General features: G+C 50.8%; 9 protein-coding genes across 9 annotated transcripts; 3 read left to right on the top strand and 6 right to left on the bottom strand.

Annotated features, from left to right (window-relative positions):
- BJY04DRAFT_186704 (nucleoside phosphorylase domain-containing protein) lies at positions 1–1,746 on the top strand. The gene has a single exon (XM_073710933.1). It carries the CDS (start codon positions 267–269, stop codon positions 1,728–1,730), a length of 1,464 nt encoding a protein of 487 aa, XP_073572496.1. The 5' UTR covers positions 1–266; the 3' UTR covers positions 1,731–1,746.
- A 576-nt stretch (positions 1,747–2,322) lies between these two features.
- Positions 2,323–5,376, top strand: BJY04DRAFT_186697 (bifunctional terpene synthase/polyprenyl synthetase family protein). The gene is made up of 8 exons (XM_073710932.1): positions 2,323–2,630; positions 2,677–2,705; positions 2,753–3,015; positions 3,070–3,691; positions 3,736–3,890; positions 3,939–4,105; positions 4,151–4,398; positions 4,449–5,376. The coding sequence occupies exons 1-8, from the start codon at positions 2,336–2,338 to the stop codon at positions 4,761–4,763; spliced, it is 2,094 nt and encodes a 697-aa protein (XP_073572494.1). The 5' UTR covers positions 2,323–2,335; the 3' UTR covers positions 4,764–5,376.
- On the bottom strand, positions 4,857–5,376 carry BJY04DRAFT_38590 (uncharacterized protein). Its single transcript, XM_073720261.1, has 2 exons — positions 5,267–5,376; positions 4,857–5,205 (listed from the first exon to the last, which is right to left on the bottom strand). Exons 1-2 carry the CDS (start codon positions 5,317–5,319, stop codon positions 4,950–4,952), a joined length of 309 nt encoding a protein of 102 aa, XP_073572495.1. The 5' UTR covers positions 5,320–5,376; the 3' UTR covers positions 4,857–4,949.
- Positions 5,377–5,782: 406 nt separating this feature from the next.
- Positions 5,783–7,463, bottom strand: BJY04DRAFT_227017 (cytochrome P450; the record flags this gene model as incomplete). The annotated part of the gene is made up of 3 exons (XM_073718541.1): positions 5,783–6,404; positions 6,456–7,267; positions 7,320–7,463. 3 exons carry the CDS (start codon positions 7,461–7,463, stop codon positions 5,783–5,785), a joined length of 1,578 nt encoding a protein of 525 aa, XP_073572493.1.
- A 539-nt stretch (positions 7,464–8,002) lies between these two features.
- On the bottom strand, positions 8,003–10,503 carry BJY04DRAFT_186695 (terpene cyclase/mutase family protein). The gene is made up of 3 exons (XM_073710931.1): positions 10,197–10,503; positions 8,429–10,141; positions 8,003–8,378 (listed from the first exon to the last, which is right to left on the bottom strand). The coding sequence occupies exons 1-3, from the start codon at positions 10,413–10,415 to the stop codon at positions 8,091–8,093; spliced, it is 2,220 nt and encodes a 739-aa protein (XP_073572492.1). The 5' UTR covers positions 10,416–10,503; the 3' UTR covers positions 8,003–8,090.
- Positions 10,504–10,692: 189 nt separating this feature from the next.
- BJY04DRAFT_227015 (uncharacterized protein) lies at positions 10,693–13,385 on the bottom strand. Its single transcript, XM_073718540.1, has one exon. It carries the CDS (start codon positions 13,366–13,368, stop codon positions 11,023–11,025), a length of 2,346 nt encoding a protein of 781 aa, XP_073572491.1. The 5' UTR covers positions 13,369–13,385; the 3' UTR covers positions 10,693–11,022.
- Positions 13,386–13,519: 134 nt separating this feature from the next.
- Positions 13,520–14,861, bottom strand: BJY04DRAFT_217169 (uncharacterized protein; the record flags this gene model as incomplete). Its single annotated transcript, XM_073715968.1, has 4 exons — positions 13,520–13,716; positions 13,766–14,366; positions 14,432–14,721; positions 14,795–14,861. The coding sequence occupies 4 exons, from the start codon at positions 14,859–14,861 to the stop codon at positions 13,520–13,522; spliced, it is 1,155 nt and encodes a 384-aa protein (XP_073572490.1).
- Positions 14,862–16,074: 1,213 nt separating this feature from the next.
- On the bottom strand, positions 16,075–24,005 carry BJY04DRAFT_217168 (uncharacterized protein; the record flags this gene model as incomplete). The annotated part of the gene is made up of 5 exons (XM_073715967.1): positions 16,075–17,000; positions 17,057–21,008; positions 21,065–22,180; positions 22,233–23,300; positions 23,349–24,005. The coding sequence occupies 5 exons, from the start codon at positions 24,003–24,005 to the stop codon at positions 16,075–16,077; spliced, it is 7,719 nt and encodes a 2,572-aa protein (XP_073572489.1).
- A 702-nt stretch (positions 24,006–24,707) lies between these two features.
- BJY04DRAFT_217167 (cytochrome P450) lies at positions 24,708–26,291 on the top strand (the record flags this gene model as incomplete). Its single annotated transcript, XM_073715966.1, has 5 exons — positions 24,708–24,773; positions 24,832–25,451; positions 25,518–25,971; positions 26,020–26,109; positions 26,166–26,291. The coding sequence occupies 5 exons, from the start codon at positions 24,708–24,710 to the stop codon at positions 26,289–26,291; spliced, it is 1,356 nt and encodes a 451-aa protein (XP_073572488.1).
- Between the last annotated feature and the right edge of the window lie 74 nt (positions 26,292–26,365).

The raw sequence follows: 26,365 nt of genomic DNA, 5'->3' as shown, positions 1-26,365 counted from the left end.
GTAAATTTGGATCATTCAGCGTTGTGAAAATCTCCTGAGATCATCTGCCTGTGCAATGCGAACTGAAGACACAATACTTAATCGCACTCGCTTATGATGGCTGGCTGGTTGGGGCGTGTGCTCACCCGTCTGGGCAGCTGAATCCGTATCCCGCATTGGATTGGCCTCCTACACGAATCGCATCGGCGCTTGGAACGCGCCGCTCTCGTTCTCAGGACCTCACTTCCACCCAACTTCACAAGCGCTAATGAGAAATCAGATGCGAAATGGCGTCCTTTACTCACAAAAACTACACTGTTGGTTGGATATGCGCTCTCCCGATCGAGATGGCTGCAGCGAAAGCCATGCTTGACAAAACACACGATAAGCTCACCCAGCCGCTTAACGATCACAACACCTACACCCTAGGCGAAATCTTCAACCATAAAGTTGTCGTTGCTTGCTTACCATCCGGAGTCACGGGAACAACCTCTGCTGCAACTGTAGCGCAGCAAATGCTGGCGACCTTTCCTCGGATCCGCTTCGGGTTGATGGTGGGTATAGGCGGCGGGGTACCCAGCCTTGACACGGATATCAGACTCGGCGATGTGGTTGTGAGTAATCCGCATGGTACCTTTGGCGGCGTGGTACAATATGACTTCGGAAAGGCCGTCACGAATCTTCGCTTCCAACGGACGGGCTCGTTGAATAAGCCACCGAATGTTGTGTTGACGGCTGTGTCTGAGCTCCAATCGAATCATCTAATGGGGACAAGCCAAATCATACAGTTCCTTGAGGACATGCTGTTAAGGTTTCCACGAATGACGCAGTTTACGTACCCGAAACGCGAAGACCTTCTATTCGAGTCATCCTACGAGCACCATGTTACTTCAAGGACGTGCCGAGACTGCGATAGGGAGAGGGTAATAGCGAGAGACCAACGCAATACGACGGATCCGTACATCCACTATGGGCTCATTGCGTCGGGGAATCAGGTGGTGAAGTCCGCTGTCGTACGGGATAACTTGGCTCACCAGCTAGGAGCCATATGCTTTGAATTGGAGGCCTCCGGCTTGATGGATGAATTCCCGTGTCTGGTGATTCGGGGGATTAGCGACTATGCGGACTCGCACAAGAACAATGACTGGCAGCCGTACGCAGCAGCTGTGGCAGCAGCCTATGCTAAGGAGCTGCTGTCGTGCGTGTCGGCCGCCCAGACGGAGAGTATCCCCAGCTTCATGGATGCTGAATTAGGCAAAAAATCCCCTGTCATGTTCATCGCCGAAAGATTTGAACTGACAAACATAGATATCCACACTCTGGACCCGAGTCTTGACGACGATCGTGAGAAAGTATACCAGCTCTTCCGAAGGACTTTGCGGGGAGTGGCCTTCACTAGAGACCCCGCGACGGAGGAGCCGCTCAAGGTGACGATGATCAAGGAAATTCTGACATGGAAGTTCCACGCCAAAGGTCCGTGGGATATCTGGATTGACCGTTTTGTTGTAGATGGTTACAATCTGAATGTCCGAGACGGCTGGGGGCGCACGCCGTTACATTATGCGGTCGAAGCGCCGCAAGGACGCATGGAGAAAGCGAGGAAGCTGCTAGAAAAAGGCGCTGATTTGAGGATGATGGACTATGAAGGGAACACGCCTGTGGACCTTGCGCAACAGTCGGAAGATATTGCCATGCTTACCATGCTATTGAGAGCTTGGCTAGCCGATGAGAAGGAGACTACTCCATGTTAGCACATCATGCAATGAGAAATTGATGTCAATCGACAATGGTCATTTGATCTCGCCCTCTGCTTCGTACTCTGGAAGAATGTCCACTGTTCACAACGAAGTCTGACCACAACCCCAGCGCAGCTTTGGTACAGGCTATGCTAGTCTATATGGCTCAAGGTCTCACGCGCTGCCGTTCCCACACTACCATCGCCTCGCTAGTGCTGTAACAGGGGCTCTGTAAAGCTGACAGTCAAGCTTTGACGTTGAATGTACTGTCTTCACCGCAAAACTAACTTCTCATACCCGATTTGGCGTCAAGTTCAAGCCGCTGGGCTGCTTACAGGCTGCATGAATCTCGACGAATGATTGGCGCAGATGCTCCCAACTCAGCCAGAAGCTGACGAAAGTGTTTGCCGTCTCGACCACCACGCTAAGCCTTGCATGGTGGGGGCAGAGTAAAGTTCCTCGTTGGCTCAATCGTGCACAACAGGGGCATGCGTTTGACATTCGACCTGATGACGAGGCTGGGCACCTGCAGGTGCTTCCCTTCTGCACCATCAAATTGGCTATAAAGGCAAGTGCCACCCACCCGGCCACCCCAGCCAGACCCAATCACCGACACAGAAATGGCGTGCGCCTTTGGAGAGTATCTCTTCAACGATCTTGAATTCCCCAACCAGGACAAGGAGAAGCCTGCAGCCCATTTCAACACCCTTCCTTACCGGGTTTGGTCTCACGAGACTGACTACTCTGGGACTATCGAGACCGCCATAGCCGACTGGGAGACAACTACGGGGAAAGATGTCTCCAAGTCGCTAGGGACGAAGGTTCAAGACCTGCCCCTCTATCTGATTCCTGAATGTCCGCCCAACGTACTGGTCAAATTTGTCCGGTTTGGGTATATTATCACCTTCTGGGACGGTATGCGATGTTTGCTTGTTCAGGTATAATATCTGACTGCCTACAGATGCTACAGACACTTTAGATACGGAGTCGGTAAGTCGAGAGTTCCTGCTTCCCGAGGCTGAGGCTGACTTCAATAGCACGAAAAAATATCATTGGACCTACGAGCGGCGCTCCTTTCTGAAGTCAAACTTGGGAGACACTCGCGGTGCGAGTTTGAGATCAACGAGCTGTATATTCAGAGTTTACTGGACCTGTTGAACGAAGTGGATGGAACTGAAACATTCTTCAAAAGCAAGTACGACGTCTTCGACGCTGGCCTTCAGGCGCAGACTATATCCAGCCTGCATACTGTCAAATGGGAGGAGTACAAAACGCACCGGACTCTAAGTCTCGGTGGAAGGTCAGTCTGGAGCTTCCTAGCCTTAGCAGCGCAAAGGCGCTAATGGTACGCAAGGTTGATATCAACACTGGCGCCTGCTATAAATGGCATCCGCATCACCGAGGAAGAGTTGAACTCAGTGTCCCACATGCTTGATCTTCTAAATCTGATTACAGGGTTGACGAACGATTACCACAGCTTTCACAAGGAATTTGACGATCATCATTCGGCGGGAACGCTTGATATTATCCACAACGGCATGGCCGTCCTGATGAGCAACTATGGGTACGACGAACAGGAAGCGGGTAATGTCTTGAAGCAGGAAGTTCTCTCCGCCGAAGCCTTGTTGATGAAAGAATATGAAACATGGAGCTCATTCACCTCAAACTCACACAATCTACGACGATACATGTTCATCTCCATCCTTGCCTCTGGAGGAATGAACCACTGGCAGGCTATCTCTCCACGATACCATAGAAACGACCTGATAACTACAGCCGAGGACCGTGCTCAATTGGTGGGGCGTGGGTACGATGGAAAACGAAAATTATCAGACTACCCTTTCCCCGCCATAGCCCTCGCGAGCAAAGAGCAAGGAGACAGCTATGTTTCGACGGAGGCCATCGGGAACCCGAGCGGGCCGCATACTCTGGATACCGATATCCTAGCACCATTTGTCAAAGCTCCAGCTGAAGAGGTAAGAAGACTTCCCACTTGATCGAATAGTACTAATTGAGGCAGATTGTGCTGGCACCTTGGAAGTATATACGGTCACTACCCGGGAAAAGGACCCTTGCTCGTCTTATTGAAAGTCTCCAAACATGGTTTGCTCTACCAGGACAATCCCTGAACATCATAATGGACACCACGCGCATGCTATTCGACGCTAGTCTAATGTTAGTCTGTGCCAATTCTCATCTTAACCGACCTCGCTAACTAGATAGGCTCGACGATATTCAAGATGGATCCATGCTTAGACGTGGACGACCAGCAACGCATGCGGTATTTGGCGCAGCACAGACTCTAAACAGCGCGACGTATCTTTATGTCAAGGGTAGTCGACAATTGAATGATCTGAAGCACTCGAGAGAGTGTGGAGAAATCTTCTGCGGTGCGTCATGCGAGCAAAATGAGTTGTACCTGCTAACTATTGTAGACGAGCTGGAAACACTCGCATTCGGACAAGGCCTGGAGCTGCATTGGAGGTTCGCAACACAGCAGCCCTCCTCACAAGAGTATTTGATTATGGTAGACAACAAGACGGGTGGATTTTTCAGACTCGTAGTGCGACTGCTGGAGATGGAGTCGGACTCCGAGCATACCCCGGAGCTGCTTCATTTCTTTACATTGCTTGGAAGATACTACCAGATTCGGGATGATTATTGCAACCTAGTATCAGACGAGGTACAGTGGGCCTGTCTTATTAAGTAGATCACGTTCTCACGATTATGCAGTATACGGCCAAAAAAGGATTCTGTGACGACCTTTCGGAGGGAAAATTCTCGTACCCTCTGATTCACCTTCTACAGAACACGCCATCCCCCGATAATATACGGGCAATCCTTTTCAATCGGAAAGACGACACAGACCTCCCGCTCGAGATGAAGCAGTTCATACTCGATGAGATGGAAGCGGCCGGGAGTCTCGACTTTACAAAACAGACTCTAGATAGCCTGTTCGATGCCATTTTAGAGCAGTTAGACAGAGTGGAGGCGAAACTAGGCCCGAACAAAAAGCTCAGGATCTTACTTTTATGGTTAAAAGTATGATCCCAGGTAAACAGTGCTGGGTATGTTGTACCACGCCCGTTTTACCTGTTCTGCTTTACAACGAAATGTAGCCAGTCGTGCTTGGCTCAACAAATTAAAATGAACCGGTCATGCCGTTTTCAGAATACTAAGTATACACACTAATATACAATTCCAAATCCCTCGTCGTCTGTTCCAGAGATTCGTCTAGAAATCTTCTCTATTGGATGCCTGCCTCGGCGACCGTCCAATATGCCCATGGCCCGTCGGCGGGTCCCCCATCATCGCCTTTGCATCATCCTTTGAGACAATCTTCGATCGGCCGAGCTTTGTCGCGCCCGTCGCGTTTGCTAGATCATCTTCCTTGACGAGACCCTGGTCTCCGCGAGGGGACTGATAGCGGAGGGTTGCGTAGCCTGCGCCGATGACACCGGCGATTGTGAGGAGGGCAGTGTTGCGGGTGCTGTTGGCGATTATAATAGGTTAAAATGTGTTGCTGGAGTTGAGAGAGTGTAGTTACTGACCTGACAGCCCGTGAGGAGGCTCGCTTTCCGAGGTTCATGCTTGCAGGAGGCATTTTGCAGTTGTACTTGTATTTGATGAAGTGTAAGAAGAGCGCGGATGATAATTAAAGGATTTAGAAACCCAAGGAGACTTCTCGATGGGATATAATCCGGTCATGATCATAAGGTGACCATAAGGTGTCGCCACGATGACGAGAGTATGAGCTCCATAAGTCCAGAACCAGAGGTGTCTGTCTTATCAGATCTGATCGATCGGGGATGCCATTCTTCACAATCACAACATTTCTTCAGGTGCGATCGCCTCAGTCGCTCCTTCTCGTTGGGTCCTGAGGTAGCAGTTGCGCCTTCCTGATATGACAAAGCCATCACCGTTGACAAGGCAGGCGCGATGGCCTCGGTCGCTCATTCCCAATCGGCGCCGTATCCGATCGTTCCTTCCCAGTAGCATAAAAACAGCCGCGAAAGGCACGTAAAACATCTGGAGGCTTGGTAACACTTTCCAATGCCTCCAAGCGATCAACCAGAGGTGACTTTCTCGACTTTCAGATGCAAGCCGTCCTTCGGCCGAACAGAAACAATACCCACAGGGACAACCTCCTCGCCAGGTTGCGCAAGGCTGAATCTAAAATTCGACACAAAGACTGCAATGAGCGTCCTTAGTTCTGCCTTTGCAAAACCCTGCCCGATACAGCTTCTGGGTCCATGCGAAAATGTCATGTTCGCGTAGTTGCTGACCATCCCGCCATCATTGTTCGCTTTTCCAGTCTCGGGGTTGATCCACCGATCTGGATTGAATCTATCGGCATCGGGGCCCCAGAGCTCTGGACTGCGGTTGATTGCGTGGGGGCAGAGGAGGATTTGCGTTCCGGGCGGCACTGCCTGGTTCTGGATTATGGTTGGGACTGTTGCAACACGGCGGATGAGAGGGACGGGTGGGATGAAGCGCAGGGACTCGTTGCATATGGCGTTGAGATAGGGAAGGGATTCGAGCGTTGATGATAGAATCTCAGATGATGGGGTATCGGCGTGGAGAGGGTCAAGGCCCTGGATAAGCTCTCTGCGCAGTCGTTCTTGCGCGGAGGGGTGTTGGGCCAGCAGATAACAGGTCCACGTAAATGCCGATGCGGATGTCTCATGGCTGCTCCATTAAGTATTCTGAATCAAGCAACAAGGGAAGGAAGCAACATACCCGGCAGCAATGATGGTGAGCAACTGCTCAACCAGTCCCTCGGCCTCCCACCTGCCCGTCCTCAACATTCTGGCAACCAAGTCTTCCCCCGCGCCATCTGTCCGATAAAACTCCTCAACCTTTTCCCTCACAAGCCGCCGACAGATGCCTCTCAGCACCACACTGGTCACATCAATCCTGTGATTTACTCCCCAGGGTAGCCACTGCACGAATCCTCTCGGAAGAACTCGGTTAAATGCCATAAAGAGTTCTTTCTCCGGCGTCCACGTAAAGATCTCTTGATACGTCGAGAAGAGTTCCTTCGACAATTGATCTCCGGTGCCGGATAGAGTACCAAAGTCACGACCAAGCGCTGCGAGCCCGATGATGTCCATCGTTATTTGGCTAGCCCACTGCGTTATCTCAACAACAGTCTCCCCCTCGTTTCCAAGATCACACTCAAGACACCTAACCAACTCAATTCCTTTCTGCCAGAATATGTCGTAAAAACCCCTGACAACGCTCTTTGTGTACACCGATCCTATTATCTTTCGTTGAATTCGATGAACCTCTCCCTCGGAGATCGTCAACCCCTCACCTAGAAACCTCCTGATCACATCCCGTTCATTGGGCTGTTTCGTGTACGCGTACGTATTGTTCAGAAGCACATCAGCGATGCCCTTTGCAGAGGTGACTATGAGACGGTCTTGGTTGAAGAAACTGCGGTATGTGATTAGGCCGTCGTTGGGGGTTGATGAAGCCCAGGCGTGGTATATGGATGAGAGGCTGTTTGTGGTGGGATTGAGGAGGTGTGTGATAGTAGGGAAGCGGTTCTACTCTCTGGTGAGAAGAAAATTCCATCTTTCAGGGAGAGAGTGGTGGTACCTTTGGCCGAGGCAGAAGTCGTAAAGGGCTGTAGAAGTAGGGGTATACGATCACCTGCCAGGTTATCAAGACGAGAACGTTGACGATGAAGAATGTAGTGACGAGGCCGGGCAGAGAGGCAAGAGGTGTGAGTTCGGAGGCCATTTCGGTGGATTACATGATGGCTTGTAGGATGATACGTTGACATGGACAAGCGAGTATGTAGGTATAATTTTGGCTGTTTACTTAAACAACAGAAAATGACGGAAGGTCGCTCAAGCACAGATCCAGCGGGGGTTGTATACTTCACCTCTCGGCATACCCCCTTTACTAACGTGATATACATCGAAGTTTGACCCCATGTCTCGTGGCAAGCCCTATGAGTATTGAGTCTACCTGTCCAGTCAGTCCCTGCAGAAGTCATCCGCGCCAATGGGAGCCGATAAGACATAATCCCAAGGGTGGTGTGAGCCCGGAAGACGTTGTTCCATCAATTTGGGGTAATTCGTAGAGGATACGCATGTATCTGTATCAACGATGTCATTCGCAACATAGCACGGTGTCAGCGAGGGCGACTCAGTTTGCTCAACCCTAAAATCCATAGCATTGTGGAGCCACGCGCTAGGAGTCTTAGTGCGCAGGGAATATGTGCCTCGGTCCGATGTAGATCTACATGAGCTTGAGAACTAGTGTCATTGGAACTGACTCATGATATTACTGCTATTAAAGGTCTATCTGATCATACAGTGGTCATGGATGGATGGTGCATACCCGGTGCCCTGCTCCAGCCCATCAATACTCCCCCTTGGTATACCTCTTGACAAACAACCCCATTGCCAGCGTCGTAAAAATAAACTTGTAGTTCGGATACGTAATCGCGCAGCTCTTGTTGAAGATTCCTTCAATTGCCTCGGGCAGCCACTCGCCGTTCGGCTGCTGGCGGTCCATAAGCAGCTGGATCCCCTTCCTGATCGGGTCAACGTATGGGTATTCCGCTTTGATGAGCCCGATGAGGGCGAAGGAGGTTTGCACAACTTGCGAGCCGGATGTGTGTTCGATGTATTGCGCTTTCTCGCAGCTCTGGGTTCTGTTAGTGATTTCATTTTCCCGAGTGCAGGGAGCGGACATACCTCGAAACTCTCAGACCATCCGCCATCACTTCGTTGCTTGGAGAGGAGAAACTCGCATCCCCTCCGCGCTGCTGCACTATTGTGATATGTCTCTCCTACCGAAGCTAGACTCTCCAGCGCGAACATCGTCCCATATGTGAAGCAGACTCCCCAGCTTCCATACCAACTTCCGTCTGGCAGCTGTGCCTTTTTGATATACTTCAGAGCTTTCTGGATGAAGGACTCGATTTCCGTTCGGCGGTAGTCGGGCCAGTATTTTTTGAATAGAGAAACGGCTGTCACTACAGCCGTCGTGCACTCTGGGTAATCATACTCGATCATGATCCTACCGAACACTTCGGCAGCATTGAACATCTCCAGATACTCGCTCCCTCGTGGAGGCTCATACGATGAGCATCCACCGGACGAATTCTGATATGTGAGAAGCGTATCAACTGCATCGAAGATCCTCTGGTCGTCGAGTAACTGGGGATATCCCTGTGTTTTTTGCAACAGTATCACCGACTTCAAGGCCTCGGAGATACAGTCGCTAACAGGGTACCCTTGATCCCTATTGCTGAACGTCCAGCCTCCCTTCCGCTGATGTCGGTAACATATACCGGCATCCTCACAGTTCTCTCGGATCTGTTGGTCGTCGAGAAACCCCAACGCCCGGACAAGCATCGGCTTCCAGCGGTCCTCCATAGCAAGACCACCAGCATGAGCCGCCTGAATTGCAAACGCCGTGTCCCAGCACATCACCCCGTTCGTTCCATTCGCCAGCATTCCCTCGGCATTCACCCAGAGAAACTCCTCCAGTCTTTCTCGGTGCCGTCGCACAGAATACGCATCCGGCCCATCGCGAATGAAACAAACAATCGTATTCAACGGTCCATTGACAGCCGCCAAATCCGCATAATCCGAGTTCACATCTTCCATATCAATCAACTTACTCACCCACTCCTCTGCCCTCTTCACAAACCCCGCCAGACGGAAATACGGACACCAGATATCAGCCAGGACAAAGTTAAATGTATTGAGCAACCAACTCTTCGGATGGTAATTATCGGCATCAGCAATCGAATTCCGGTGTGCCGCCCACTCAATCCGCGCCCAATCCTCCACAAACAACTCCCTCCTCAATTCCCTCACCACCTCCGTCTCAGGCATACTCCACCGCCGCGACCAAATAAACGACATAGGAAGAAATACCTGCCGCATATGGACCCACCACCGCCACGGCGCCAGCGGCACCCAGTCAGGCAATAGCCATGTTTCAGGCGGAACAGGATTCACCACGTCCCAATGACAAACCCCCAGCACGGCAAGCCAGAACTTCGCCCAATGCGGACCGTTCAGTGCCCCGCCTAGTCTATGCAATAACCCTCTGGCCTTGACCATGACGGGCTCCTCGGCATCAACGCCAATAAGCCGGAGAGCTGTGTAGTTCAGCGCTGTCCCAAAGACGGTGCTCCCGCCTTCAACGTGCAGGCCCCAGCCGCCTTGGACCGGGTGGGCGCGCGCAAAGAGGTAGTTCTTAATCTCTGTTGCGTAGGGTGGCGGGATGGGTGTTTCGGTCACGACCCAGGCGATGACGATGCCCGGGAGGAGGAACATGGGGCCGCCGTACTCGCAGCCCCAGTTCCCGGGGTCAAGTTGGAGTTTCGAGAAGAAAGTGAATGCGTTTTGGATGGCGTCGCGTGGGGATTGTGGTGTGGGAAGGGCGGGTTGGTTCTGCTGTTGTTAGACAGGGATGATGGAGGGTGACGGGGTATATGGAAGAGAGTACAAGAGGAAGCCCTAAGTAGTACTTATCGGCGAGGGTTTGGGGCCAGGCTCGAGCGGCGTCGTCGTCTTCGAGGTAGTGCCATGTTTGGCGGCCGTGGTCGTTTTTCAGTCGCCAGCGGGTTCGGTCGATCTTGTCGAGGAAACGAGAGGGAGGAAGAGTTTCGGTGGCTGATGTTGTTGTTGTTGCCATTGTTGCTTGAGGCATTTGACGGTTTCGCATAACAGGCAAGATGGTTGAGAGTTGGCAGATTTATAGGAAGCCAGGTAGAATGATAACTACGTTGTAGAGATGAGCACAGCGGCCACGCTAAGTCACGCTAATTTGGCCTTCTAGAGGCCTTCGCCTCCCCACAGTTCGCGTTTCATATGCAGGGGCACGAAGTAATCGAGACTCTGCTATTGCATAGGGAAGGAGTTACCGTGAGAGTGGTTGAGAGATTCTGCATCAGAATAGTACGCTGGGTGTCAAGTCCTTCAAAATATATACTACCGTCACCACCACAACCAGCATTACAAGACGAGCGATACGAACCAGATCTGTTATCATGCTCTCCACGAGCTATAAAACCGAGATCTGCACCTCTCTCCTGGTCACGTATGTTGTCGTACTCTTGCTAGACCATATCGTTGTCCAATGGCATAGGCTACCAGTAAGTGTATAGATGCACTCGGGAACTGAATATGTATAAGGAAGGAACGGCTCCTATCCAGATGAAGAAGGTACGGACGACATCCAGCTTGGACGCACCTTCCCGAAGTTACAGAAAGCCTAGGAGGGTGCGACCGTTGCTCTTTCCTGCGATGCCGTATAGGGTATGGATAACAATCTACCCTATGGTCCACCTTTTCTCTATCACTGGGGCCACTGCTCCCTTTTCCTCATCCGCATTGCCCTCTCCTTCAAACCTCTTCTCCAGAACCTCCATATAAGCCAGAAACTCGAATCGATACACGACATCCCCCTTGACAAGACTCTCATCCGACGGTCCCGAAATTACCACTGCAGCTAACGGCGTTCTAGGTGGCATGGACAAGGATGGATCCCAGAACAGCACATACAGCTGATCATGCAGGTCCTCCTCTTCAGCATCATAAGCTTCCTGTCCGAACCCTTCTCCCTCGTCATGTCGTTTGACCTCGACTGAAGCCGACACTCCGTTTCCGAGATCAATGTCCAAGATCGCCCTCTCAGCCTGGTCCTTCGTGAAACCCGCTGAAAAAGCCACCCCTGTATACTGTACCGCAAACCCATTCTCTGTGACATTTCCAAGTCTGAAATCATCATACTTCGCATCTAGCCTTCTCGCTCCGCAGTTCGCAAACCGATTAACCGACCACTTCCACCCCGGCTGGCTCATCCTCGGTCCAGCAAGAAACAGCAAGCCCTGTGGCAGGATCCTCTCACTGGACAATAGCGCATGCATCCGGTCCTCAAACTCCAATCCTTTAATCAATGAAATGTCCCACCCGATCAAGCTGGCAAAGCACAACATCTCATCACTAGGCTTACTCGTCGTGCGGTAAAGCGCCGCACTGAACGCCTCCATGATCGCGAAACATCGTTTCATTTCCGGACTTGCGAGAGGGTCACCTGTGCGTTTGATTAATCGTGGGTCGGGCTCAGACAGGACGTTAACTCGGAGGAGACGAAACTTCCAGTGGAAATTATCGGCGTCGCGCATGGGTGTTCCAAAGCTGTATTTGATGTTACCCAGCGGGGACCCGTAAGATTCTTTCCGCTGCGCATCCGAGCGCGCTTCGACGTCCAAGAAACCATCGGAGAAGCGGATGCAGAGCGTATTCGCCAACACGCCTTCATTGAGAGTCCAGAGGCGACGCATCCAGGCGGACATGCGGATGCGCATGAAGGCCTGGGTGTAGTCGGTTGATGGAAATGATTGAATATCTGCATCGAGGACGAGAACGCGAAATGCACGCTCGTAGACGGCTTTCATGGACTTGATGGCCTTGGAGCGGAGCGGTTTGTATTCCTCTGCGACAGGAATACAGAGTGTGTCCATCCAGAAGAGCAATGACGGCCCGTGGAACTTCTTGCTCCAGAGCTCGCGAAAGGCAAGGCGATTGACAAGGTCGGCGGAACTTATTCCTGCGACGAGCTCGTCGAGAAGAGATTGAATTCGTTTCAGTTGGCAGAGGGGAAGGGTATTATGAGTTGGATTCCCTAGGCCATCGGACCAGACGTGCGAGAAGGCAATGTAGCGTTTCCCCTCGGTGTACTTTTCGACAGAAATCTTCAGAGATGGCTCCTTCTTGCTTGGTGTAATAGACAGTAGTGGAACGCCCCCTGAATCAATGATTGAAGTTATTTCTTCGATGGCGGGCCCGTGATGGAGGCAGTCGCAATCGGCTGCTGTATGCGTGGTAGGTGCATGAGCAGTCCGGTAAGTTTCTTCGTTGAGCTGCCGCGCCTCGCATGTCGTCCGAGTGCATGCCGAGTGGTCTTTCTCTCTGGCGGATGGAGGTGGTTCCAGCTGGGAGGTATAGTACGCCGACGCTGAAGTAAATGTCTCTCCGACCAAAGCAATCTCACTGGGACACCATCCAGCCTCTTGCATCCGTTTGAGTGGAAGCCAAGCGCAAGGGAAGACTAACCCACCAGTCGAAGCACTGAATACCATATTCAGCGCCCCGACAGAGAAGCTCCACGCCAGCCGCTGGCTCAAAGCACGGATAGACATGTCAATTTCAGCGGATAGAGGCCACACAGCGAACCCGAGACGTGGATCCTCTTCGCATGTTGCCAGCCGACTGAACCGAGAGACCGTTTGCAAACAGGTCTCGATGCGACGACCAATCTGTAGAGCCTCATCGCTGATCCCATTCTGTGCGTTGGCGGTGATGAAATTGGATAGCTGGAGAATCTGCTCGTCGAGAAAGGCAACGGTGACTTCCCCGTTGGCAACATACTGATGCTTTCCCCCTTGGTCAATCGGGCCAAATACCTCGTGCAATACACCAAAGAAGAGCCAGTTCTGCAAAAAAGCGGCTGGATTTTCATGCTCTGAAAAGTCACCAGCTAGCAGTCTGTTGGTGTCCCACCCTTTGCTCTCGGGATAAGAGAGAAAGTCGACCCCGTCATATGGCTCTGGATCCAAGACGGGAATTTGAGCTGGGGGAAAGGGGGAATCTTGAGCGGTTTCGACGTACTCCATGATGCAGTTTATGAAGGATAGTATCCTCGTAGATATTTAGAGGTAGTTATAGGATGAGGGGCAAGTGAGGCTGAGCTGAAGACGAAGCTGAAGTGGGGTCGACAAGACAAGACGTTTCACTTAGATTGATTGCTTCATACCTTTATACTACTTATCCACCAGAGTCAGGACATTCATGATTCAACCGCATCGTTACTCTACCTCCTATTGCAATGACACTGCTCATAATTTCTGGCAATTGTTGCGAGGTACACTCCACATCAATAGAGATCCGATGCGTGGCAAGCATCGATTGATCACTCTCAAGGGGCTCAGTATCAGCTGTAGGAGAACTATAGGGGAAGGATGCTGATTTGAAGTCAGTGTCTCGTCTTTAAATGTCGTAGAAGTAACTCACCATTGCAGGCAGTAATGTCCAAGTCTTGCAGAGGGCCCAATGTTGTCTCCAACCCCGTTAGTTCCATCATGCTATCCCAGCACGTTAAATCATTGGGAAAGTTCAACTCCGGCACAAGGTATGGGATGGGATCATGCAGAGGAGATTGTGAGAAGGAGAAACTAGCTGGGTCTGACGCCGTGTCTGTGCTGGAGTTCACCCCAGAGCCATTGGTTACAGAGAGTATAGAGTCCTCGTATCGGTCGACGCTGGATCCACTGGATGAGTCTTCATACTCTTCGTTATCATAATCCTTTTCGTGTCGGTCATACTGATAGTTGTAGTTACCGCCAGGCTCGCCGTCTTCATCATCTTTCTGAATCGTTGGATATCTTCCGGATGGAAGGCCATTCTTGCGCAACGGACTGGATCTGCTGCTTTTGATCCTCTTTGCAACCCTGATAGTCGACTTCCTTTTTTGACTCTGGCCCTCTCTACCCCTCGCATCCAACGCATTAAACCGATTCCGCAATGCCAACGACGTTCTTTTCGGGAAATACAAACTCGCAATCGTCGACCAGTTCGTGCCGTGTCGCTCCACACTCATCTTTAACTTCTCATCCTGTACAGGTCAGCTAGATTCCGAGCCAAACCCCTCCTAGAAGTATAAAGGAACAACAACCGTACCTCCCCCGCACTCCAATCCCCAAAATCAATCTCCGGATTCAGCGTCTGCCCCCAATGACTCGCACACTGATCCGCATTGCGACTGCCCACTTCAGAACTCACAAGACTCCATCGGGGGCCATGTTTCTGAACGGCATTCCAAAGTCGTTCGTCCTCGGTCTCTGTCCAGGGTCCTTTGTTCAGGGAAGTTGAGAGAGAGTTGCACCACCGCCGGCGGCAGTCTTTGTTTGACCTGGTTGGGATGGCTTTTGAGATTTCGCGCCAGAGTAGGGGACGGCTGTTTGCTATTGCTGTGATCGAATGTCAGAGCGTGGGTGACGATGCAGATGATGGTGATAGTGGGAGAGAGAATGAGTGACGAACCAGCCTGGACCGCATTCTGCAGAAGGGTATCCTCCTCGGCGGTCCATTTTCTTCGTTCACGGGTCATTTTGTTTCTGACTTGAGTACTAGTCGATGACCCTGCGATGGGCTTTATCCCCAGTGCTGGACAGCAAGGCTGAGCGAACTCCCTCTCTATAAAAAGCCATATACCAAGATAAGCCTGCGCCTCCCCCGCATCCTATCGCCTTAGGCATTTGCTAATACCGCCTCTCACCGTATTGTGCAAAAGCCGATTACTGATCTGGTCAGGCCCCCCTGTGTCACCTTATTTCCCATGCGCATTCCCTGTGCGAGGCGACAACAAAACAAGCCGCGTAGTTGATTTGCAGCACAGTCCGCGGAGACTGCTTCGACTGCTGAGTTCTGGAAGGATCTTAGATTATGGCGTTGCTTAGCAATTGCTTAGATGGCTCAGCCTTGTTTTGTGTGACGCTGGCTGGTCTGCTGATCGGGCTATGGTTCGGGATTTGGTCCTCATAGAGAAAGCGCCAATGTATTGATAGTAATCGGGTGTGTAGGATTGACATGTAGACGGTTTGGGGCTAAAACAATTGTGGAATGTGACTATGCAAGGAGCTCGTATCCAAGATAGTTCGCGAGGATGGCATGGACATGTGCATACGGAGGAGAGTATACGACCCCCTTTGCACTTACGTATCTAGTAGACTGACAATGGCAGAGAATGACTCGGGCACACTTTTGAACTAAGCCCCTTGTTCAGTGTCGAGAAAGGGTTAATCTGCACGTCAGCCCCGGGATGAACGGCGAGGCATGATGATCCCGCTGTATTACTATTTGGATGGCTGTCTCATACACAAAATCGAGGTGAACTGCTCACCGCTAGATCTAGAGACGAAAAAAAGCTCAATAGGCTATTAGTAGATCTCGCGTGGGGCATTACTCAGAGTATCACCTTCGCGTGGCAAGGTGGAGTGGATGGCATGACAGGAGGCTTACGCTTGAGCGAGGGGGAGGTTGCTTCTAGTTCGTGAGAAAAGCTTAACTACTGATGGGAGCCTCTGTTGGTGGAGGCTTTGCTATAGCAGTTCAAACTACTCGATGTTTTGGTTATGTGGTTCTGAACAGCAAGCAACCCTATTGAGCCTCAAGGCATGACAGCCTCCCAGGAACACCGTCCAGAATACAATCTTCAACACAAGCAAGCACGAAGACGATTACAGTCGTTGCATCCTCAAAGACCAATAGGAATGGGCCGGATGGGCCGCGTATGTTGCACAAGAGACCAGAGTACATGTGAATCATGATCCCAGCCCTTCCGACTTCGGGGAGAACACCTCTCTCTGCAAGAAATTATACCCCTCTTCCACTGCCGTCGCCCAGTCCCCCTTAATCTTTCCTAGGTCAAACAAGTGTATCGCATCATCGAGAATTCTCAATTCACTGGTAACACCATACTCCTGCAGCGCACAGTACGTCCGCACCGCCTGGCTGACAGGAACCAAATCGTCCTTTGTACCGTGGATGATGAATGTCGGGGTGCTGTACATGCCATTTACTATCTGCGCCAGGGGGCTGATTGATTGAACTTGCGTCTTTGACGGTGCTGGCAGCGATTCGTAGTAATCGGACTCGGAAAGTCCGTTCAGAATAACATGCAGGGCAAGCCCTTTCCAGTTCATGTTCAGAGCAATATTTGATCGTGCATCTTGAGGATCCATCCATCCACCTAAGGCTTTTCTGTGTGTAGGAGGGTTGTAAGCTGTAATAGGATAGTCATACAGCCCTGTTTGGTGGATTTCGGCCTGCTTCGAGGGATCCGGCTGGCGTCCAAAAGGGAAATTGGGTTGTCGCCAAAATGAGTCTTCGTAGTCAAGAGGGCAGTAAAAAGCCAAAATAGCGTCTGGTGGTCTGATCCCTCGTTGGGGTGCCGTAAAACCAAGGGTCATTGCAAGATGGCCTCCAGTCGACCATCCGACGGCAACGACGCGGTTAGGGTCGATCCGAACATCAGAGCGCCGAAGGGGGATTGTCGGCAACACAGTTCGTGCCCACGATAGCGCAGTGCACGCGTCGTACATTGGACCATTGGGAAGGGTGGTCTCGGGGCACAAACGATAATCAATACTGACTGGGAGGAATCCTCGGTCAAGAAGCATTTGTGTCTGCGCAGGGCGGATATCTTTGCGAGATAGCATGATGTGACCACCACCGTGGATCATGAGGGCTGGCGATTAAGGCTATTAGTGATTGCTTCTCCGCAAGTGAAGCTCTGACTCTCACCGACTGGAAGGGCCCCCTCCCTTGTGACAATGTCGTCCGGGTAGTATATGTCCGCTTCTAGGCGCACACCGTCTACTTTATCAAACTCCACAGTCTCGGTTAGAACAAGAGGTTCCGACATTGAAGCTGTAATGAGCCGGAGGATGTTGGACTCTTCAGACTTCCCAACTGTCCAGTCGATCCAGCGGAATCCTGAGCGGGCAAGATATTTTCTCCATAAGTTTTCATTAGCCAAGGCATGATGTCGGCCATCCTCGAATCTCCACCAGCCATCCAGTAGACCAAAAACGAGGTCGAACCAGAACAAGTTCCGGGTTAGCTCGATCAAGCACAGTAATCCATCTGAATGAAGGAGCTTTCGGATATTTGAGCACGACGCCACTAGGTTTTTGGTAGCGTGAATGCAATTGGTGGAGATGACAAGATCGTAATGATCGAGCAGCTCAGTTGGCGGGTCTTGCTCAATATTAACCAGAGCATATTGCACGAAGCTATAATGAGCAAACTTCTTGCGCGCCGCAGCAACAAGCGAAGGTGAAATGTCGCTGAATGTGTACTCGAATGGCTGCCCCGCGCTTATCTTGAGGAGATGTTCTATCAGATGCTTTGTTGTTCCTCCAGTACCAGCACCGAGCTCAAGAATTTTTATTTGGTGGTGTTGATGGTCAAGTTTGGCGAAAACCTCCTCCAAATATCGTGCTAGCACTATGGTACCTGTCTTGAACATCGGTGCGTTTGTGTAGACATTTTCCATTAAAGAGCGGGCGTCCGCACTACCAAACAGAATCCCTAATGGATCCAGTCTTCCGGTGAGGCACTGGGCCAGCTTGGTGCCGGTAGAAGCAAGGAGCTTGTGCTCGTATGCATGTTGAGGAAATCGTGAAAGAATGGTTGTAAGTAATTGTTCGGATCCGGCTTGGGGGACAGGAGTCATGGTTCTAACAAGGTGTCCCCTTGAGTCCAAACAGATAAGATCTGCGTCCTCTAATATATGGTAGATCTGGCTTTTTACCTTATTATGCTGGGGAAGCATAGTAACGTCCGGAAGCCTTTGGCCTGGGTGTAAGGCTCTCAAAGAACAGCCAAGGTCATCGAATGCTTCGACAACGTACGCAACAACCAGCTGTTTCTGTAGTGGCAATACATTGCTGGAAAAACCAGAGAACCCTGTTACTGGCAATATCTCATCCACAACCTGTCGCGCGGTCCGAAACTCCTCTTTTGCAATTGATGCTAACGGTTGCATGTCGCAAACTGGTTCATCAATGCTCTGCTCGGTGGGAGTCTCATGCACCTCATCAGTCAAAGACCGCGGCTGAAGGTACTCTGCTAAAGCTGCCACATCTTTAAAGCCTTGAAGCTGTTCTGTCGAGGTCGTTACAGTGAATCGTGTCCGGATCTCACTCAACACCTCTGTTGCAAGGAGTGAATCAATTCCGATGTCGTTGAGCGATGAGGTAGCTTTGATCTCGCTTGTCGGAATCTCTAGAAGATCACTGAACATTTTTTGCACCTGCAAAAGTGCCAACGATGGTCGATTTGTCCCGTTGAGTACCGGTGCTGAAGATGCAGTTTGGTCGTTTGCAGTGGTCGACGACTTGTTCTGATCAATATACTGTGCAATAGAAGATACAGTTTTCAATGAGTTAAAGTTCGATGGTGAAATGGTAATTGCAAAATGTTTTGAAATCTCGGTCAGAATCTCCGCGCTCAGTAAGGAATCAATTCCGATCTCGACTAATATGGATTCACCGAGGATTTCGCTGATTGGAATTTCGAGAATTGAGCTGAGCAGCTCGCGAACCTTCATGACGGACTTCCCAACTGATACAACCGATTCGTGTTGGTTGGTGCCTGCAATAAGTTGGCTAGCGGGAGTTGTGGAAATAAAGCCTGGAGAATCTGGAGGAGCTTGTGTACTCCCGTGGATAGCGCGATTAGAAGCAACGAGTGGTGCGTCTTGAGCATTTGTATTGAGCTTTGATAGGATCTTTGCCAATGAGTTCATTGATGTACTGCGGAACGTAGCGCCGATGAACATCACCATCAATTCCCCGGATTCAGCATCATACACAAGAATGTCGTTGGACAAGGTTTTGTCAGAGGTCCTTTCAAAAGTTGAGTATACGGTCCATGTCGGAATCTCTCGCCATCGAGATGTAAATGAGTCTGTCATAGCAAGTTCATCAAGCTGTGTGCAGATATAGACCTCTTCGTCGGTACGGTCAGAGAGGCAGTTGACATGGATTCCAGCAACCTGTAAGAAGTTATCCAGCAAGACGGGGTCGACCCTCGTTGTATGGAAACCAGGGGTTTGTCCGTGCGGAAGGTGAACTGAACCGACAGACTCGTTATCCTTGGACACAATGCGCTTGACGCCCTGATAATAGGCTGCATAATTGACAACCTGCCGAAACGAGCGGTAGATATTTTTTCCTTGAAGTATATTCGAATCTGCAGAGCAGGAAAGTGACGAAACCTTCATTGGATCAGCCAGACGCCGAAGCGAATGCAGCTTTTTTGCGGGCAACGTGCTGTTGCTATTGTTTATCGAGACTACGCCGGTGGTATGTGTGGTCAACGGCCCCAGCTCGTCAGCCCCAGGGCGGCTTACAATAGTAAACTCCCATGTATTTCGCTCATCTGGGATTTGGGACAGTCGAATTAAAATGGTGCGAGCTCCGATAGAGAGAGGTGACAAGATCTTGAGCCCGCGGACCTCCACACCTGCCGATGCGTTCAGCTGCCGCAACCTATCGACCGCTTCCGTTACCAGCTCCACGTACATTGAAGCTGGGCACAGCGGTTGTCCAAGCACGGCGTGGCCCTCCACACAGTAGGTGAACATTGGATGAGAATAGTTCACTTGAAGATCAAACCCTTGCGCTCCCTTTGTTACTACCTCAAGCAACTCTCTTGGTGTCTTTGCAGATACCGTTTGGCTTGAAGTACTGGGTGTAGTTGATGAGGCAGCCAGAGGAACATAGTCTAACCAGTGAGACGATTTCTCAAACTTATATGGAGGAAGGTTGATCCAGTGGGACTCGTCTTGCTGGAAGCACCAGTGTTGTACTTTGGCATCAGCCGCCCATAGATTGCATATAGCCCGAGACAACATTGAAGTGGCATCAGGGCCACGGAGATCAAGGGCCTGTAGGATGTCACGGCTCTTTTCAGTGTTGAGGCAGTTGCGAACGAGAGAAATCACAGGGGAGGAGGATCCGGCTTCTACCCAGAGACAATGTTTCAGGAGAGCAGCAACTCGTGTCACTGCCTGGTAAAACAGCACTGGCTTCCGGCTGTGTTGGACCACATATTCTTGCAAGTTGCTGGAGCTCCAGTATTCATTATCAGCGCATGCTTCAATCTTGATCGACGGCTGCTGAAAGTGGCAAGCCTGTACCACGTCTCTCCAACGGGGCAAAATCGGCTCAACCAGCCTCGAGTGGAACGCATGTGTGTTTGCCAAGTGAGTTGTTTTTATGCCCTCTTTCCGAAGCCGCTGCTCCACTAAGGCCATGGACGACGAATCTCCCGCCAAAACCACAGATTTGGGGCCATTAACACATGCAATATCCACCGCTAGTGGGATAGACTGCTCGACCTCTCCAATCAGGTTGGCGATAGTATCCAAGGAAGCCTGTGCGGAAAGCATGGCACCAGTCTCGTCACCCCATGCATCTTGTATCAACTGGGCGCGTTTAGAGATGAGCCGCAAACCGTCATGAAGGGAAACAGCGTCTGCAACAGCTAAAGCTGTGAGTTGCCCAAAGCTGTGCCCGATAATCGTATCGACCTTGAGGCCGGAGTCTATCCATGATCTTGCGGACGCATATTGCACGGAGAACAGCATGCAGTGTAGTTTGACAAGGTCATTGATGGGCTCAGACCTAAAAATATCGGGGAAAATAGTTGGTAGTCCTAGCTCCAGACACGCACTGTCGCAGTCATCCTTTTAGAGCATTCGTTAGCTATCATCCGTTATAGGTTTATACATAGGTCTCTTACCAGGTGATGTCGGAAGAGAGAAGAGCCGTAGTAGAGATGGGAATCTACGTAAACAGTGATACCATTTTGGCCACCAATACAGAGTACCACAGGACGCTTCTGCTGTGCCATGTTGTGTACATCCTCGACGCTGGCTGAGGTAAGGCTCGTTACTAGCTCTGGAAGGCTCGAAGCAGAAAGGATCCGGGCATATTCGAGCTGGCGATTCTGCTTCATGGCTAAATTATAGGACAGTGTCATCGTTGCACCGTCCCCGAAGTCATTCTGAATGTTGTTCAAAGAGGCCGCAAGAGAAGAAGAGTATGCAAGTAGGCTTTCAACTGATTGAGCAGAGATAAAAAAAGGCCAGCTTGCGGAAGTGAGGGAGGATATTCTTCTTGTCGTACTCCTCGTCTTATGTTGCTCAAGGACCATGGCGACATTGCTTCCAGCAGCTCCATAATTATTCACGACTGCTATGCGCCGCTCCGCGAGCCACGGCTGGCTCTGCTGGGGTATCTCCATGCAGTCTGGGGATAATGGGGCAATCTTTGGATTGAGTTTGATGAAATTGGCCTGTCTCGGAATAATATTCTTCTGCATCATTAGGACCGTTTTGATCATGGCCGTCGCACCAGACGCTGACTCTGTATGTCCAACATTATCCTTCACGGAGCCGACAAACAAACGAGTGTTTCGTCGAGGACCACCAAATACCTCTCGAATGCTATTACACTCAATAGGATCACCTACCCGAGTACCTGTTCCATGTGCCTCAACGTAAGTAACATCCGAAGCTTCAACACCTGACATGGCCAGAGCTTTTCTGTACAGTGCAGCCTGGGTGTCGGGTGATGGTACGGCAATAGGCGTGCGGTTGCTTCCCTGCATCACGGCAGATCCTCGAATGACTGCAAGGATTGAATCGCCATCCTTCTGTGCCCTGGAGAGCGTTTTTAGAACTAGCACACCTACACCTTCGCCGCGACAGTAGCCATCTGCACGTTCATCAAAGGCCTTGGAAGCCCCCGTAGGACTGAGAAATGATGCGGCAGCCAGGTTCTGGTATAAGGCTGGACTGGTTATAACATTGACGCCTCCTGCTAGAGCCATGGCGCACTCGTTTGCTCTAAGTGCCTGTGAGACATTAGCAGCTAGCAAATTATGGCTCGATCTCTGAGCAACCCACGTTCGCCGCGGCATGAATCGCCACCAATCCAGAGGAACAGGCCGTGTCATAGGTAATCGATGGGCCCGACCACCCAAAGTAGTGACTTAGTCGACCGCTAATGAAGGCCCGAAGAGTGCCGAGCGCGGAAAAGGCATTTGCATTGTGGGAACCAACGTTGTCACCATAATCCACCGATCCAACTCCTAAATATACGCCAACTTCCGAAAGCTGCTCTTTTCCACAGCTCCGCAAGCCAAAATATCCGGCGGATTCGAGTGCTTCGTATGTAACCTCGAGAGCAAGTCTCTGCTGCGGATCCATAGACTTTGCCTCGCGACCGGATATTCCGAAGAATCTGTGGTCGAAGTGCTCAGGGTGCCGAAGAAAGTTGCCCCAGAAGGGGCCTTTAGGCTCTCTTTGGAGCTGCGACGCTCTGAAACGATTCTCTGGCAGCGGCTGAACAGCCGAGCGACCAGACTGCACCAAATCCCAAAAGTCTTCAACAGTGTCGCTATCAGGATAACGGGATGCCATTCCAATGATTGCAATAGCGGGTGCAATTTCTGAGTCGATACCACCCAGAGTCTTTAGAGGCGACGAGCTATCAGTGCTTGCAGAAGCCGGGATACCATTCAAAAGTCCGCTCGCCTTTGCTTGCTTTGTTTTCATGATAGTTCGAGGAATGGCCATCTCAGAACCCACCGATATAATAAAGTCTGGCCCCTTAGCCGACGCTGCCACTGCTTCTTGCACTGTTTGGTACCATTGGCACTGTTCTTGCAGTATGGACCGAATTGCTTCATCATGTAATGCACCTCTTGAAATGGGTGTAGCGTTGATGCTTGATCTCAATGGGAAAATTAGGTCGACAGCATCAGGTAATTGGAAGCGCTTGTCTTGCCGGCATAGCTGCTGCACGTTGTTGACGACTTTATTGTGAATTTCTTGACGGTGGAATCGTCCTTGGAGCGCGATGACCTGGGATGCCAGCCCAGCGCTGGAGACTTGTTTTAAAAGCTGGGTCAGGTCCTGCGGTCGCAGAGTGACTGTGACTCGCGTCTGATCGGTCACGCAAGATATGTAGGCCTACCGAGTTAGCACCAAAATAGTTCATACTGACCTTCTGAGACTTACTTCAGTGAATCCATCAATGATCCTTCGCAATTCTTCGCTCTGGCTTTCAGATTTCCAATCCACGGAGATGGAGACTGCGGGGGAAGAGACGATGGTGTCGAGATCGATCAGCGCTCCCACACAAACCGCCAAGCGAAGAGCAACTGCGATGTTTCGCTTCAGCGCCTGCTGGCTTCCGGAACTGGCAACTGCTGCTGCAGTGAGGAATCCGATGCAGAATCCCTGGACATCGCTTACACGCCCACCACCCTTGATGACTTCGCCTGTCGGGATCGAGTCAAGTCGCAGATCCGTTGTTGCATGATGCCAAAGATCCAAAACCTGCGAGAGAACGGTTATGATGTTCAAGATGATGCTTCTCGCGGGCGCTTGTTGCAGCTCAGCAGCTGCACTGCGACCGCTAAAGAGCAGCCACAGTTGGCTGAGGGCCTCGCCACCCGGAACCGTTGACAGCTCGGGGCAACCTGCAACAATGCCCTTCCAGAGTTCTTTCAGGGTCTTCAGCTCATCAAGGAGAAACTCAAGGCCGGGGGTTTGGAGGATAGCTGATGCCAGTTCTGTCACCCCTTCACCACGAATTGTCGACCTCTGAGGACCGAACAGAACCAGCACTTTTCTATCCGCCTGAGCGGAAATAGTCTCAGTCGATGATGGCATGTTGATTCGTTAGGTATGCGTTGAGGCAAGCTCTGCTCTGGGTGTTGAAGGATATAGAGCCTTGTATGTCCTCAAGGTACCAAGGCAATAGTAAGAACCATATATTTCAGTGGCTGACACAGTCACAGGGGTCCGATGTACCTCAATCCCAGGTCTCAATGGAACGTTTCAGAAGCTGCATGCCTGTTGTAGGCGTGAGTACTCGGTGCATTTCGTCAATGCACCCAGTGCCGCCACTGCTGGCTCCCTACTCGGGACCATGAATGGCTTGCATCCAAGTTGGCCAAATGTGATGCCCTTGGAATGTCGAAATGAGCTAGGTTTGTCCACATGGGTATACTACACATGCAAAGCCGTTGTTGTCGTTTGTGCTATTTTCATCTCACACCCCCATTCCTTCGTGCAGAGCTCATGATCAGTGTCTTTCAAGATTTAGCAGCCCAGATCGGATTAACAACGATGTATTTCCAGTTTTCCTCTCATGACCTAGGCACTACCACGGTCTATCTTCTTTCTTTTATCGTTTGTCTTGCGACGCTTCACCTAGTGGCTGTCTACTCTCGCCTCCGACATATCCCTGGACCCTTTCTTTGCAAGATAACTAATTACCCACGAGTCTCTTGGGTAAAGACACAGCGCGCCCATGAGATACACCAAGAAATGCACGACAGGTATGGCGAAGTCGTGCAATTTGGGCCCAACATGGTCTCCCTCTCCAATCCCGCCAGAATTCCAACTTTATATCCAATTCGAGCTGGTTTCCCCAAGGTGCAGTTTCAAGATCATTGCCTAGTTGTACACCAAAAACTGACAAAAGCCGCTACAGGGCGAATTCTATCGCACCTTGATGCCTTACACCAAGACTGGCGGTGCCCTACCAGCCGTCTTCAATACCCGTGATGAGAACCTACACAAAAAGATCAAATCACCCATTGCGCCGCTATTTTCCATGACCAATATTCTCCCACTGGAGAGCTTTGTCGACGAGACTATTCAGGTAATGATTGAACAGCTCGACCGCCGGTTCGCTGATACAGGTCGAACTTTCGACCTTGCAGACTGGCTACAGTATTTCGCTTTTGACGTGATGGGAACCTTGACTTTCTCGAAGCGCTACGGATTTCTTGAGCAGGGACGAGACGTCGACGATATGCTAGATACTATTTGGACGTTCATGCAAAGGTCTGCGCCTTTCACCCAAATCCCTTGGCTCGATTTTCTGTGGAATAAGAATACAGTCGCGTCATTCTTTCGTCGACAGGCGACCGGGTTCTCGATCCTAAGAATTGTTGGAAAGTATGTTGCTGAGCGGCGAGCTGCGAGGGAGACTTGGAGCACTAATAAGGCGACTGTGGGTGGGGGATATGAGCAATCAAAGCGTAAGGCGAAAGATATGCTGGAGAGGTTTTTTGAGATACAAGATCAGAATCCGAGTTTACCACCATGGTGAGTACCAATTTCTTGTATGAAGGTTATACATAATGGCCTATGTCTTATTGTTCACACTATCAGGTGCGTCACGGCGTGGACATTCTCCAACATCATCGCCGGTTCCGACTCGACAGCGGTTGTGCTCCGTACAATATGGTACAATCTCCTCGCCTACCCAGCAAGTCTCCAGCGTCTCCGCGAAGAGCTGCTCTCAGCGGCGTCCATAAAATCAGGGGAATTTAGCAAGCCGTTCCCGAGTTGGAAAGAAGTCAGCGACCTCCCATATCTAGACGCGTGTGTAAACGAGGGTATCAGACTCCATCCACCTTTCTGTCTACCTCTCGAGCGTGTCGTACCCAAGGGTGGGATAACAGTCGGCGAGTCCTTCCTGCCAGAAGGCACTGTCGTTGGCATGAATGCCTACGTAGTCAATCGTCATAAAGAAACATTCGGGGAGGATGCAGAGGAATGGAATCCAGATCGGTGGATGGTCGATGCCGAGAGAAAGAAGGTGTTGGAAGCGAGTGTCCTGACTGTAATCACCTGTCTCTCGGTTTCAAATGCGTCAGCTAACACGCTGTAGTTTGGGGCTGGAAGGAGAATCTGCCTAGGGCGGCACATCTCTTTCCTTGAGATGAAGAAGATTGTTCCGGTCCTGGCATTGAGATATGAGGTACGTTTCAAAGACATGTCCCAATGCGATCGCTGACCCTGTTGGCTGTATTCCAGTTTGACCTCATTGATCCACACCGGTACAAGGTCGAGAACTCGTGGTTCTTCCGGCAGTACGGTATTGATATCAGGCTGAAGAGGCGGAATAACAAGCTTTTGGTGTCAAAGGCTCGAGAAGACTAGTATTAGACTTATAAAAAAGCCGATGAATTGTTGTAATTGCAGAATACCGCATTTATCCATCATCAGGGCTCATA

Source organism: Aspergillus karnatakaensis (assembly GCF_047715665.1).
Source record: "Aspergillus karnatakaensis strain CBS 102800 unplaced genomic scaffold BJY04scaffold_18, whole genome shotgun sequence".
Lineage (NCBI taxonomy): Eukaryota > Fungi > Ascomycota > Eurotiomycetes > Eurotiales > Aspergillaceae > Aspergillus > Aspergillus karnatakaensis.
Note: the sequence above shows the minus strand (reverse complement) of the source record. Positions and strands in the feature narration are given on the sequence as shown.